This window comes from Apteryx mantelli, chromosome 4 (assembly GCF_036417845.1).
Source record: "Apteryx mantelli isolate bAptMan1 chromosome 4, bAptMan1.hap1, whole genome shotgun sequence".
Taxonomy (NCBI): Eukaryota; Metazoa; Chordata; class Aves; order Apterygiformes; family Apterygidae; genus Apteryx; species Apteryx mantelli.
In genome coordinates this window covers 29,464,721-29,479,213 of record NC_089981.1, presented here as the reverse complement: position 1 = coordinate 29,479,213, position 14,493 = coordinate 29,464,721, and the positions used below count along the sequence as shown (strand labels likewise).

Here is a 14,493-nt window from a genome sequence, read left to right as displayed (position 1 = left end):
AAATCTGTGGAGTGACAGTATGAAGACTGCTGGTAGAACTGTTACACTCTTCAGACTGAACCTACTTTGCGGCACCCGAACAGGAAATAAGCAGTCTTTCCTTTTTCTTAGCTTAATGTCTGTCAGCAGTGGAGTGGTTCAAGTTCTACAGATCACAGCATGGCAAATATCTGGTGATAGTTTTGGAGGATGCTTTCTGTCCCTGATAATCATTTTTTAAAATAAATTCCTCTTAAAGGTGCCAGTTACTAAGGTGCATTCCTCCTTTTAAGTCCCATATTGCAGGTATTTTCAGTGGTAAAGGAAACCATTTATTGTCCCTCCTCAAAGTCATCTCATGCCATCCTTTGCTGAACTGCAGAAATGCTTTAGAGTGATATCAGATGCTTTCAGTCCACAGGTGCTTAGACTAGCTGGCCTCAAGAGCAAGCCAGGTTTCAGGTTCACAAGACCTCTCCCATCACACAGAAAAACAGCAACTGGAAACTCTCCTGACTCACCTGCAGCATCCCAGCTTACTGCTGTGAGTTGTGCATCTTGTGTGCTGGCATTTCCTAACTAAAAATGGGGTGGTTAATAAGCCTGTTCTATTGGTTTGGGGTTTTTTTAATCTTTGGATGTTCACAGTTATTCACAAGAAATAAAGTACAGAGATTAGCATGATAAACTAAGTACGCATTGGAAAAAAATATAAAGTCTAGTACTTGAACAAAAGCCAAGGTCTCTCAGTGGATTCCCCGGCAAATATGAATGATTGGTGTAGTATTTTTCTAGATAAAACACAGGAAGTTTATCTAGTAACAGAGCCTTTTATTCTAGAGCATCCTGAAATCTTGTAACACCTCATGCACACACACACACACACACATGCACTTACAGGTGGAAACTCCACCTTTAAAAATGCAGAATGACTTGATTTCTGTTATTTATCCCTCAACTTTCTCTAACAACAACTGTCTTGTTTCTGTGGTGGAAATTGTGACCCTGTGATCCCTGGCTAAAGTGTTTTTTTTAATCTCCCCTCCCTGGAGAAAGGGATGCTGTACGTGTGCGGGTGCTTAAACCAAAGTGCTGGATGTTGGGAGCTATGTGTTCTGGTCTTTGCCTTGCTGACTCTGCCAGTGGGATATGGGCATACAAGGCAGCTTGGTATGTGTTGCTCCAGGGAATGCATGTGCAAACCTGATATGATATATGTGGGTGCAGGAGTGTCTCCTTGGGAACTCTGTTGTTTGATTTGCTGGCAATATCACTCCTGTGAATAAACTTTTAGTCACTTCTCACCTCAGTTTGTTTATCCATAAAATGGGAATAGTGGAACTTCCCAGAAAACACAAACCTCAATTTTTAATTATTCAAAGTTCTTCTATATGATTGAGTGGAGCATGAGCTGGAAATCTGTGAGGCTGCCTGTCGACGGATCTGTGATTTAAATGACAGGGGAGCCCCTTTTCCTAAGACATTGCTGTATTGGTCTAGCTATATGTTGTGTGGCACACTGTGCTTAGTCCTTGGTATGTGGAGTAGTAGTATCTAACCCCTGCAACCCCTTTCCGTTTGCAAACCCAGTTTTTGCTTTCTGTGAAGTCTGTCCTGCTGGAGGTACTGGGGTAGTTGCTGGAGCTAGGAGGATGTCTGTTGTGTGCTCTGTGCTTCTGAAGTGCAGAAAAAAGTGTCCAGTGGACCTGGACCCCACTGTCAGTCCAAGCAGTGTTGCAGGTGCGCCTGTCTTGTGTTCAAGTGGAAAAATACGTCTGACTGGCCTTCAGCTGGCGTGTGAGAAGGAAGGCTGTAACATGCTTCAGGAATTGGACCCGCTCCTGAGGCCTGGGTCTCGACATGACAGTCGTGAGTCACATAATGAATTGTAAGGTCGGTCAGCTCACCTCCTGCATCTTGGTAACAGGCCCCGATGCTTCACCGTCTGCTCCTGGGAGGCTGTGACATTTGAGTTTATGCTGGCTGCCCCAGCTCGGGGAGGTCAAACGAATTACTCTTCAAATTAACTGGATGTGGCTTTGATCACTGTCCATTTGAGACCTTTTGTGTTTTAGCTGGAAAAACGCACGCCACATTCCAGCCACCTTCTGCAGCCAGGAGAGCGGTGATGCCACTGGCGAACGTGTGTGCTAGCTGAATGTTACTTAGCTCGAAAGTTATCGCTGGAGCGTGTCCTCTATCTAGAATGATCTTGGCTTCACTGTGCCTATCTATTACAGATGTTAATTCTTAACTATTATCTTTACAAGTTCCAGCAGAATAGTAGACTGCACTAAAGAGGGGATATGTTCAATTTGAGCAATGAGATTACTATGCTCTGAATAAAGCCACTTTTATTAATAATTACCTCTCTGCCGTGACTTTAAATTCGAACAGCTGGAGAGCCTCTGCTCTTTATTAATTTTCTTGGATCCTTTGGCACGAAGCCCTCAATTTCTGTGATGTAATGGTATAAAAAGTTGGCTCCTGCCTTAGCTTCCACCCACAAGTTCTAAATTTGGAGCATGGCAAATTTTTGCACATTCCAGAGACAGGCTATGTTCAAGACGTGCTGATGCCTTCAGTCCCATCCTATTGCACCAAACAACAAGATTGTGCGCTTTTTATAACTGGGATCATAAATATGACTCAGATGCACATGTTGTCTATGTAAGCACTTGGGGTTGGCTATCACTTTATGGCACTGGGAAGAAGCCAAGCCAAATAAAAATTGTTTTGAGTAAATATTACATTTCTAGAGCATGAATAACTTTTCTCTACAGCCAGCGTGTCACTAATGGGAATAAGGAAGAAGACGGGAGGGGGGGAAAGCAGTAACTAAATCATCCCACTGAATGCAGACAGTCTGCAGAAAGACCTGTTGTTTCGACTCGTCTAGGGTGTAATATCCCAGATAATTCTTAACAGGTCTCAGCAAGGCCACAAGTAATGGAAATAAAAATAGCTATATAGTTCAGATCTTTGAGTCCTGGTGCACGACTGTCTCTTGGGTGGGATCTCTGCTAGTGGTATGTAAAACAGGCAGCCGAAGAACCAAGTGTCCTTCTCTCCCCCACTCCCAAATGTACGGAGGCTTGAGCACATGGATTGCTCCATGGAGATGAGTGTTACACTCACGTGCTCAGCGTGTGCATATGTCTGTTCGGGACCTGGACCAAAAGGAAGGATCAGTTTTTCATCCTGTGATTTTGGGACCCCAGGGGATGTCTGCATTGCAGAGCACTGGGAAACAGAAAATGAGCCCACGTGCAGCTTTGTGCGGTTGTACCAGAACATGAACCAGCTCACTGCAGCTCTTCAGGACAGTGAGATGCCACCCCGCTGCCAGCCCGGATTGCTGCAGGACTGGCCGTCAGGGCTGCCGGCTCCACTCCAGCCCTGCCAGGGAGCTGTTATGCCTCAGCCTCCCCCCAGTGCCAATCGCCCCTGTCCTTGAGGAGTGTTGGGAGGCTCAGTGAGCAGCTTCTGAAGTGCTTCACCTACCTGAAATGCAAAGGGATGAGAGTAATACTTTGTTTTCCAAGCACCTATGCAGGAGAAAAGAAATAATACTGATGTATGCAAAAAAAAAAGGGGTAAGAAATTATCAGAAAAACGTTCCCTCATAACAGACCAAACCTTACAAGAATCTTTGAGTCTCCCAAAAAATAATATCCAGATAGAAATAACGGGGTGAAAGTCTAGCTTTGAAAATCATCAGAGGCTTTCCCATTTGCCTAATGGGCATGTAATTCCCAGCATTGTGCATTCCTTCATGTTGCACCTGTGAGCTTTTGGACATCAAATGAGTCCTAAACATTGCTGTATTCTCTTTTTTTAATAGGCTTCTCTGGCATAGTGGAAAGAAAACATGGCTTTAAAAGAAGAGTTCAAACAGGAAGCAGCAACATTCCAGAGAGATTTCAAAGTCAAACAGGAGAGCAACTGGTTTCTCAAAGTATGTATTTCAGAGATTCCCTAAAACAATCAGTTGCAGGGGTAGAGCATGTTTATCAGGGAGGCGTCAAAGGAACTCAGTGTTCTCGTGTCCCAGCCATCCCTATCAGAAGAATTTGAGGAGCTTCTCTGCACTGCGGGCTGGAATACAGCTTGCAGATAAAACGTTTCAAGTCCTGTGAGCCCTGCAATAACAATGACAGTCTTGACATCAGCAAACATGCATCTCTAGGGACTAGTGCTGAGAAATGAGTGCCTGTTTGCCCAGCCAAGGCAGCTTTGACTATGTTTCCAGGATCTGGACAATAAGTCTTTTTTTCCATGCCTTACAAGCTGCCAGTGGTCATTTTCTGCCAGGACAACAGCCCAAGAAGTATATGAGGGACTGGCTCCCTTGCCCTTGTAATGCATTTTACAATTCAGAGGCACTTTTGTAACACAAGAAAGTGTTTTTACATACTAGAGCTTCTAAATTGCTAGAACAGTTGCTAAAACCTAAATTACCTTTACCAGAAAGGAAAGACCGGTGAAAATAATATTGTGAGTTGCACAATTAACAAAAGTGGGAGCTGAAGATCAGTCTTTTTAAACTGAAAACATATGCAGGGGCTCCTGTTGTATTTGCAAGCTTAATACAAATACCTGAGCTTTCAACAAGTGATTTGCACCTACCTGCAAATCTCCTTGCTCTGACTTAAGCTCCAAAAATGGTGTGCAGAGATGTAGTATCCAGGTCTGTCACATTTAGATGTACCCAGGATGTTTAGTGCTCCACATCCACAAGAGAGGGGATAATTTACCTGGGATTGATTCATTAACCCAAACTGGAGATGACTAAGGAGGGCTTGGCTAGAGTGCAGGACGATTTTATGACTAGTGCTGCGATTTTTCATGACACTTCAGGTCTAACAACGTGGTGATTTAGCTCCAGATAATTAGAGTTAAAGGCTGCTTCAGTTCTCAGTTGTTACCAAGTAGCTCGTAGGAGGTTTTCTGGCAGCCAGGGATTAGAAGTAACTATAAAGGAGCCTGAGCTCCCTCTGTCAGCGGCTGGCAGGGGATGGTGCAGGGGCAGGCGCGTCTGGGGGGCTCCAGGCGGTCGGAGGATTGCCCTGTCGAAGGCCACGCGAAGCAATGTGCACCTCGTGGACAGCTTATCCTGGTATCACTTAAAGAGTGAGCTCTGCTTTTAGGGACAGCAGAGTATTTTGCAGACATTCATTAGCCTCAGTGCTGTTTTATTGATAAGTATCAGTCATGTCGCATCAACGGGCGAGTGAGGCGTAAGGAGGTTAAGGGACTTGACGAAGGTGATAGCAAGTCAAATTGTTTGGAATTTTGTAGCTCTGAAATATCATCTTTCTAAAACAGGAAACCCTCTCAGGAGTAGTAGGTTTTCATTAAAGCAACAGTTCAAACCTGTCGATCTTGATATATCAGGAAAAAGAGGAATGTAGAAAATGCGAGAGTTAGCTTAATCTCTCTTAAACTAAACCACCAGGTTCACGTTCCTATGGAGAAACAAATACCCTGCAGGCATCATGGTGGCTTTGATTTATTTTTGGAGATTGAAAACTCCCCATTTTGGTTGCTGAACTAAGACAAAACAAGGATTTTTGTGGGCCAACAAACATTTTCTGGAAAAAAACATCGAACTCCACTTCTCAAGAGTTTATGACACAAGCAGTTGTGAGCTGAAGTAATGTAATGCAATATTAGCCTCCCCTACATTTCGAAATTGGATTAAGGTTCGTAAATTGTTTAGGGAAAATGTTACTCGATACAGTAACTGTCTGACAAAAACTGAGCCATCACAGCTATGGGTGCAGACCCTCTTTTCAGTCACCTGAGTAAGCCGAGGTAACCGATGTACCCCGAGCGAACAAGGGGCTGAGATGCATTGCTACCGCCCAGCCCTTGCCATTAGGTCAAAGTCCCCCGTGCTGTGATGACTTCAGTGTGCTGATACCCTTCTCATTCATAAGCTACCTGATCTTTGCTCTCTTTGCTTTTCTTTGGTAAGACAAGTTATCAGAACCGTAATGAAAAAGTTTTAATTAAGTGTTGCTTGTGCTTTCCCTCCACATAAATAGTGAGTTTTTTCTGATGCATTACTAGTGAGTTTTGCTGCACGTACACAAGTAATATAGCTCAAAGCATGCTACTGACTCAGCTTAAAAAAAACCCATTGTACTGAATTTGTGTGAATCTGCCTTTCAAAACATGATCTGCAGATGTGATTAATTAGCAGTCCACAAAAGACGGGCTTTATTTTTGAAAGCTGTTTTCCGAAGTGCCTGTGCTGGAGGGCTGTGCGGCAGTGTCCGCCTGCCATCTGGCGTCCAGCGCTCGGCGGCGGCTGCGGCGGGGAAGGGACGCCGGCGAAACGTTCCTGATGTCACCCTGGCCCTGACGGCAGCGCTGGTGAAATGGCAACCTCTGGTCTGCGGCCAAGCCGTGAGTAAATCCTGCCCAGACGCCCAAGGCCCCCCGCCACGGTGTCTCCCGCATTCCTGCGGCGGAGCTGGCATTTCTCATTGTTCTGCTGCGCTCCAGGGGAGCAGCTGCAAATGCTTCGCCGGCCTGCCGGGGCAGGAGCTGGCTGAGTCCTGCGCAGCGGGTCCTGGTCGTTAGCTGCGGGCCTTGGAAGACTCGTGTTGCTCTTCTAGCGCCTCTTTGGCATGTGGGGAGTCGGAGCTGATCAGGAGGGGCCAGATAAAAATGAGAAGAGAACAGAAAGTGGGAGGAGTAGTGGCTGTACAGCCCCGTTAGGCTGGCAGTGGTGCGTGGTGAGCGCTGTGCCCGGGGCTCAGTGCCAAGCTTTCTGATAACACAGCGGTGCTGGCTCGTTGCCACAGAGCACGTCTAATTCGCTCCGTGACAAATGCCTGCTAACTGGGTGCGCTGTCAGCTTGCTCGCCTCCAGTAGCAGTGGGATTGAATGGCCAGAGCCTGGGTGAGTGGAGGAAATGGCAGCAGAGGCCTCCTCAGGCGAGCAGGACCGGTGCAGCTCTCCATGGAGCGAGGCAGAAGCGCAAGGGAGCAGCTCTGCCTGGACATGGCTGTTAGCACCCACTGTGGTTTCCTTTTCTCCTTTCATGAGCTGATTCTTGTACCCCCTCCCCCCCCATGCCCTGCGCTAGCCCTTGGTTGCTCATTCTCTTGGAAATGCAATTTTGAGGAATATATGCTCTGGATTTTTGCCTGCCAGCAGGGAGGATTTCCCAGCCTGATAATAGCTGCTGGTTTGGCACTTGCCATGGGTAAGGGTGACAGCGAAGGAGCCCTGAGGAAACTGCTGCAAACCTGGAAATAAAGAAGGCACCAATACTAGCGTGTGGAGCGGTTGTCAGGCACGTTTCTTTTGCAAGAGAGGCCATGTATGGCCACGCGGAGCCCAGCAGCCAGTGATTTATGCCCAGCTGCCTCCTGTTTCCACATCTACAAAAAACAGGAATGGAGCAAGTATGGAGAGGCTCTGGGTTTAGGACTTAGCAGGTAGTCTGAGACACAGAACAGGCGGAAATGAACTCTCCTGGCTGCCTCTGAAGCTGCTCTCTGTTATCCAGGGAAAGGCTGTTATGAGACTGTTGTACAAGTTATTTCAGCGCTAAGTGGCACGAGCATCTGCAGAGCGTAAAGACTTGTGGAAATTCCCATATTCTCCTAGGCACCGAAACCGCTTACAAATGGCAGCCCTGCAGAAGCGCGTGCTGCTTCTGAAACCTTGTCGTGCTTGCGTTTGTCGCCCCGTCTGAGGTGCCAGTGTGTTCAGATGAGACTTGTTGGTCAGGTTAGGTAAAAGGACACAGGCACATTGTGCACCTGTGGGCAAGACCAGCTGATGCAGGCTTGTGGCCTGTCTGGGCTGGAGCTTGTGATCTGTGCTAATCATGGCCAAATGTATGACAAACATTGCTTTTGCTCGCTTAGAAGAGAGCAGCACTGGGAATAATGGCAGATGAGCGTGTGCATGAAGACATTAGGCCCTGATCCTGTACAAGGTATGTATGTGCTTTAACTGTTGTAAGTAGCTCTATTAATTATCAATGATATTAATAACAGAGTATAAAGCTGGCACTAGAGCAAGTTCCTTTGACCAGCAAAAGAGCAGTGAGCACACTGACTAAGGTAGACAGATTTTTTGTGTGCTTTTTTTTTTTCTATTATTATTAAGGAGTTTAAAATAATGATTTCATGACTAGTGGGGAAGAGTGAGGGTTGAGTACTTAGCCTATCAGTGAATTGTTTTATTTATTTTTTGTGTCTTTTTATCAGCAATCTGCTATTGCTATCACGGGCCAGCTGCATATATCCTTTAACATTACCTCTCTGGATTAGGCTAAAACATCAGAAATAATGTGGAGAGAGAGAGAGGCTGGGTTGTTAAGGTCTTTCTGGGATTGAGTTTGTGCTACAACTGTCTCATTAAATGTCCCTCTCAGGGCTTTTCAGAGTACTTTTATCTTGTGTTTTGTATCATATTGGTCCAATTTTAATTTTATTTTGGAGTAGAGAAGCTGCTACCATGTTCCAAGTCTCTCTGTTGTAAGTGTTAAAGCAACTAGTGGTCTTGCCATTTTTAGAAAGATTTCTAATGTGTACTTGTGACAGATGTGGAAAGCCAGTGCTCATAAAACAGTACTCTGCTGCACTTTTACTTCCTTGGCATTTCCAAATAGCTGAAGTTTGCAATGAGACTCCATCTATAAAAATAGTCTCTAAATTCATGTAGTGTTAAAAACTTTCTATTATTTGCTTTTTATTTTGGAACTTCTGAAGTATATTGTGACCACATTAACTAGACTCCTAAGGACATCGTGTCTACATGGCCACTCACCCTGCCAGGCAGTGAGCCCCAAAGCATTTTAAACCAAAAGCTGGTCTTTTTTTCCCTTGAGATTTGAAGAAATGAAGCCGGGTCCTGCTCCTGCAAGGGGAGTATGTGAGCCAGAGCATGCGCATCCTTTTCTTGGCACTGCGCCCCCCCCCCCGGCCTCTTGCAGCCTCAGGGGGGTTTATCCAGCAGTGCAATGAACACTGTTGGGTAGGATGGGGGAAAACTGAAGGTGGATGAAAGATAAACCAGATGTGTAGACAAGGCACCTGGGAAAATGCCAGTTACAGGTAGGTGACCTTCTTTATACCTCCTCCTTGCCCTGGCTCTCATGCTTGAGACCATCGTCATCGCTGCTGCCTGTCTTGCTAGTTACTGCTTTTAACAGGGCCTGTGTGGCAGCCCAGGCTTTGCGCTGCAGCTGCAAGAGGCTGCTGGCTGATGTAGCTGACTGCATTCCTCATTCTTCCTTGGTGAAGGTGTTTGTTTGGGTTTGGGGGTTTTTTGGTTGTTTTTTTTCCAAAAATATACCTAAAATGGATGCAAGGCCCTGAGCATACTTTTGTTATAGGCCTGTGGTAACACTGATAATGTAAAATACTTGTTTTCTAGGATCATGAGACATCTCTGGGATCACATGTACTAAGCTGAGAAGAACTGAACTAGGTCGTTAAGTCACTGAAGGCCAAGTACAGTGATGAGAGCAGCAAGGTAATCTTAATGCAATCAATCAAAGCTCTGGTTCAGTTAGTTAATTTTTGTCTAGCCTTTTTATGTATGTATGTATGTCATTCATTGAACTTTTTCTTGTAAATGGATGTTACAGTTGTTGAAAGGGAATGATTGAAGATTTTTAAATGAGAGGGCAGCACCACATCAGCTGAATGGTGGGGTTTTTTTCCATTGTCTCAGGATGGGGAATACATTAACAACAGTGTATGTAACCCCTGCACTCCGCCCCAGTTGTTAATAATTTGATGCTGGAAAAGCTCTGGTGCTTGAGAGAAGCTGCCACCAGATGGCAGCTGGAGTCCAGGCATGACCCAGGACTCGGCACACAATGGGGGCTCCCACCTTGAATTGGAAAGTTGAAAAAACAAAAGCAGCCACCCTTGTCAAATAAACTGCATAGTCCAGGCAGTATTGGAAAGTCCTCACCTGCTGGGGGGGGGGGACCTAAAATCTTTTTTTAGTGTGGTGGGAGTTTTTTAGTTTTATTAGCGATGCTACTAATTCCTCACCTCTGCTCCCTTTACTTCACAATAAATTACCTCTCTATCTCGAGGGGCTAAAAGATCTTATGGATATTCCCTTTCCTGGCCACACACCAGTTTGATCAAAAAATTAACTGCTTCATGTAATCAAGATAAAATGAGAGCAGTTGTTTTCAGCTCACTTCCACTGAAATGGATGGTGCAGCTACTGTTCCAGAAAGGCTTGCATGTCTGAAAGGTTGCTTGGGATTTTTTTTTTTTCCTTTTTCTTCCTAGCTACAGAAGTTGTCCTAATTCGATGTTGCTTCTCCATCTAAGCTTTGCCTTTGTGGCTGTATACTCAGGAAAAGTTAAACAACAGAAGCAAGATGAGCTGCTGGAAACTTGCTTGTTACAATTCAGAAATGAGTGAGTAAGGATGTATCATTCTCATACATTCAACTCCATAAAATGGTCACAGGGAAAAAACTGTTTTGTCTTAGGAGGAAAAAAAAGCATGACACTGTACTATTGGTTTGCAGGCTAATTCCACCATCAGCAGAAGGTAAAACTGAATCTGGCAGACAAAGATGACAGAAGTCTCCAGCGCATCTTACAGATGTTGCAAGAACAGCAGCGGTAGCTTTCTGTTGCCCTCTTCAGGGCTCCACAGGCACAGGTAAGCCTGGTGGTTAGAGGGTTTGCAGGGAGCCTCAGGGACGGAACGGGCGTGCAGTCCTGCAAACAGCGACTGGGATGGCACAGCATTTCACTGAGGATGCCTGCAGCAGGATCAGCTTCGTCTGTCTTTTAGAATAAGAGCGCTGTAACCTTTGGGCTCACCGGAAGTGAGCTCTCCCTGGGGGCTGGCTTTTTCCATGCTGCAGTTTCATGAGATGTGGCGACTCTGACTCACACAGCGCTACTCTTGGTGAATGCTATGATTAGCATAGCTTTAGTGGACGACTTCTAAAGTGGGATTTTTGCTCAAAAGGCATTTGTTCATGTTTTGATTTTTTTCCTCCCCTTTTCACTCTGCAACATGTCACTGCCTGTCAGAGCAGGCAGCGACAACAGTGCGAGCAGATTTGTCTCATTTCTTTTTCTGATAAATGGTGACTAAGAAAGACTTATGTGGATGACATTTTTATTTAGAGCTGTTTTGCCCACAGAAGCACGTCTGTATTAAGGTGTACTGCATATGGACATGTAAGAAAAGTGTTGCTGTTAAGACAAACTTGATTATCTGTATCACCAGTATCTGTTATGGCTTTAATTCTAACACCATTTCTTTCTTCAAAATATTAGTATTTCCACACAACAGTTACTGGCATTTGCTTATATTCTGAAAGAACCACCAGAACATACAGAGAACCAATAATTAATTTGTAAATGACTTTGCATTACTTTATTAAATAGCCAATTCTAAAGAACAGTAAAAAATAGGAAAACATGCATCATTTGGTGTTCTTAAAAAAACAATTGTCCAAAATAAAGACTGTTAGAAAAAAAAATTAAACAAGTTTAGCCCAATACACCTTCCACTTTCCATGTAAAAAGGTGTTGGGGTAGTTATAAATACTGTTCCATCTCCTTTAGCAAAGTTTAACAATGTATACATTAGTATTTCTATTACAGTTTTTTCACATTTCTTCTGTAAACAAAATCAATTTTTAAAAGGCCTTGTTAGCAAGCTATTGTTTTCCTGTACAGTAAATATAAATAGGAAGATGCTGCATTTTCCTGCCATTCTAATGAGCAGAGCACACTGTTTACTAAAACATTAAAGATTTTAATTAGTATAAAAATATAACCGCAGAGAGTAAATGTTTGAGAAGATCCAGTATTTGAGTGAGTCTTAGTTAACAGGCAAATAAAATGCTATCGACTTTCAAATCTTAAGATCAGTTTTGTACAACTTATGCTCTTCTGGGATTTGAGTATCACAGCACTGTACTGGTTATCATCTGTCTAAAACATTCACTTCCTACTTACTAAAAATAATTTAACACTTAGCTGAACTAAAAAGTAGGTGCTGAAAGATGGGTGTACGTGTTTGGTGTACATACAGCGGTCAAAGCTCACTAACGAGCCACACCACTGGGCACCTGCTCTTCACAAGGGGTCTCATTTCTCAAAATGTCTGTGCAGTTTAGCATGAATATTATTTCACTTAGCAACAGATTGACTTCTTCTCTAGTGTAGAACTTCTACAAAGCGAAATCACACACTTGTTCCCGTTCCCTAAAGAAACAGAAGTAACTGGCTTTTTCCTAGAGAGAATTTTGAAGCAAAGCAGTAAGCAGGCTTTTTGGAATGCTTTTAGTTACTAGAAATGCTGAAATTACTTCACTGACACCAAGTAATCTTTTTTTTTTTTTAAGCAATACTGCTACACATTCGTCATTTTTATCTCAAATAAAAATGTGAAATTTAGTTTTCTTCTTGTATTACTACCTTGTTTGGAATCTGTACTCCAATGAAGAATAAGACAAGACAAAGTGCTGCATCTAAACACAGGTATGTTATAATCAGATTTCTTGTAAAAACATAGACCTGATACAGATGATATTTGGCCTATATGTGCTATCATCTTCCATTCATCCTCTCCAGAAATCTGTAAGTAAGTCAAAACTGTGCATCTTTTAAACTATGAATGGGAAAGCATATGGCTTTCAAGGTGCTCTCGGATTTTTTTAAGCACATCCCAAGTATGGAGCACTGCAAGAACAATCTTGCATCACTGCTTTTTCCAAATGCTTTAGGGCAGCATTTTGCACATGCTTATTTCCAATTCTTTTGTCTGGATTCCTGCGAACAGATTAAAACAGGATATGAAAACAGACAAGCTGGTAAACAGCAGCCACTGGCACCTACTGATGCCAGCCTGCCCCTCACTAAGGAAGAACGTATTTGAGCACTAATCCCACCATGTGAAGAACTGACAGACAGAGAAAAAACAAAAGGAGACTAAATGGAAGGAAAGGTAATGCTCTATCTCAGAGTTGCACAGAAACTTCAGAATTAATTTATCCTGGGTTTAAATTATACTAACTAACTGAACCAATATGACAACTGCTTCCCTCATTTTTTGAAAGTGACACTGCCTGATCAATTAGATGCTGTCAGACTGTTACAAGCTAATATAGGAACAACTGTCACAAGCTACATATAAATAAAAATTTTCAGTTGAAAAGTTTTCTATAAGAGAACAGGATTTCTAGAAATGTGAGGGAAAACAGCAAGTATTGTCAGACACCACATATTATAATTACTGAGCTATGAATAGATACTCCTATGTGGTAAATAGTATTTCCTTTATAGAAGGGCCCAATCTGCTGAGCAAACTAAGATCTGCATAAGCAATAAGCTGTTCTGTGCGAAGCAGAATGAACAAAGGTGGGTTTCGATTTGCAAATGGTATTTCAACAACCAGCGTTACTCTGAAGTGGCCTTTTTCCCCTTCCAGCTCTTTTGTCTTTGTTCAAGTTCAGCTTCAGTGAAGGCCGCTGGACCCCAGTTTGTAATTAAGTGAGGATTCTTGGAGCCTGGAAGACAGAGTAAAATACTTGAAACAGACATTTCCAACTGTAACATTGCTCACATACCCTCGGTGGAACAGGCTGAGTGTCACTACAGGATTATTTGGTAGCTGCTGTGTCTTTTGTGATTGGGAACTCTCTCAAGAGAGTGGCCTGAGGACCCTCTTAACCGAGGAGGGAGCAATGTCCACGACAAAGTCAGTGAAGATATTTCATTGAGAAGTTCTGAACTGCTACAGTCTTTTGTGTCTGTATCTCCCACCTTTTCTCCAAAACAGCTGTGACTTAGTAACCTCCCTTCTTCTTGCCTTTACAGATGTCCCTGAAGGAAATCTCCATCACTGCATTACAAAGCCACTTTCCTCTGGGCTGGCATACTATGCAGGTAGAGAAATTAAGCTTTTCTTAAAAATCAAATCAATTTTTAGGTGTCTTCACTTCTTGTTTTTGGCATTCAGTATTTAAGCTAACTACATTAAACACCCAAACATGCTATGTTCAGGTTGCATCTTGATTTGAGGTTAAAAAAGTTTTAGCAGGGCCAATGAAGGTAAAGACTTGAGAGTTTCCAATTTTTAGTTTTGTTCAGATTTCAACAAACCTCAAGTACCAGGCTTTAATAGTCATCCTCCCCTTGAACAAGTAAGAGCCTGTATTTGCTCCCATGATCATCACTAATCTATTTCAAGCAGGACCAAATCCTCAAGGGCACTAATCTTATCAACAAAGATCCTTTGGTGCTGGTATTGCACACACCTGATCTTGAGAGTGTTATTGCACAGTTGGTTAGAACAGATATTTGTGCCTGTCTCGCTCCACTTAGGTTCTGAATGCAGTGTTTGGAAAACTGACAATTCTACCACTTTGAAAAAGATCCTATTACAATCAGCAGTTTTGACAAATGTAATGTTTGTAGGCTGTTGTGAAACCACTAAGTTACAGGAAGAGGCAGACTTAGTGATTTAGGTGATCTAACATATAGGAG

The 14,493-nt window shown here is 43.4% G+C and overlaps 1 protein-coding gene and 1 long non-coding RNA gene across 5 annotated transcripts in view; one reads left to right on the top strand and one right to left on the bottom strand.

Moving 5' to 3' along the window:
• Nucleotides 1–7,667: 7,667 nt before the first annotated feature.
• On the top strand, nucleotides 7,668–12,402 carry LOC106497132 (uncharacterized). Of its 2 annotated transcripts, none has more exons than XR_001294759.1 (4): nucleotides 7,668–7,940; nucleotides 9,386–9,484; nucleotides 10,270–10,395; nucleotides 10,509–12,402. It is a non-coding gene; the product is annotated as an uncharacterized lncRNA (long non-coding RNA). The 2 variants fall into 2 exon arrangements; XR_001294760.1 differs by having other exon boundaries at nucleotides 10,264–10,395.
• Nucleotides 11,348–14,493, bottom strand: part of SWAP70 (switching B cell complex subunit SWAP70) — a 41,541-nt gene continuing 38,395 nt past the window's right edge. For all 3 annotated transcript variants that reach the window (XM_067296113.1, XM_067296114.1, XM_013957947.2), the window contains one exon: nucleotides 11,348–13,514. In XM_067296113.1, coding sequence (XP_067152214.1) covers nucleotides 13,405–13,514 — 110 coding nt within the window. In that variant the 3' untranslated portion in view covers nucleotides 11,348–13,404. The remainder of the gene's footprint in view (nucleotides 13,515–14,493) is intronic.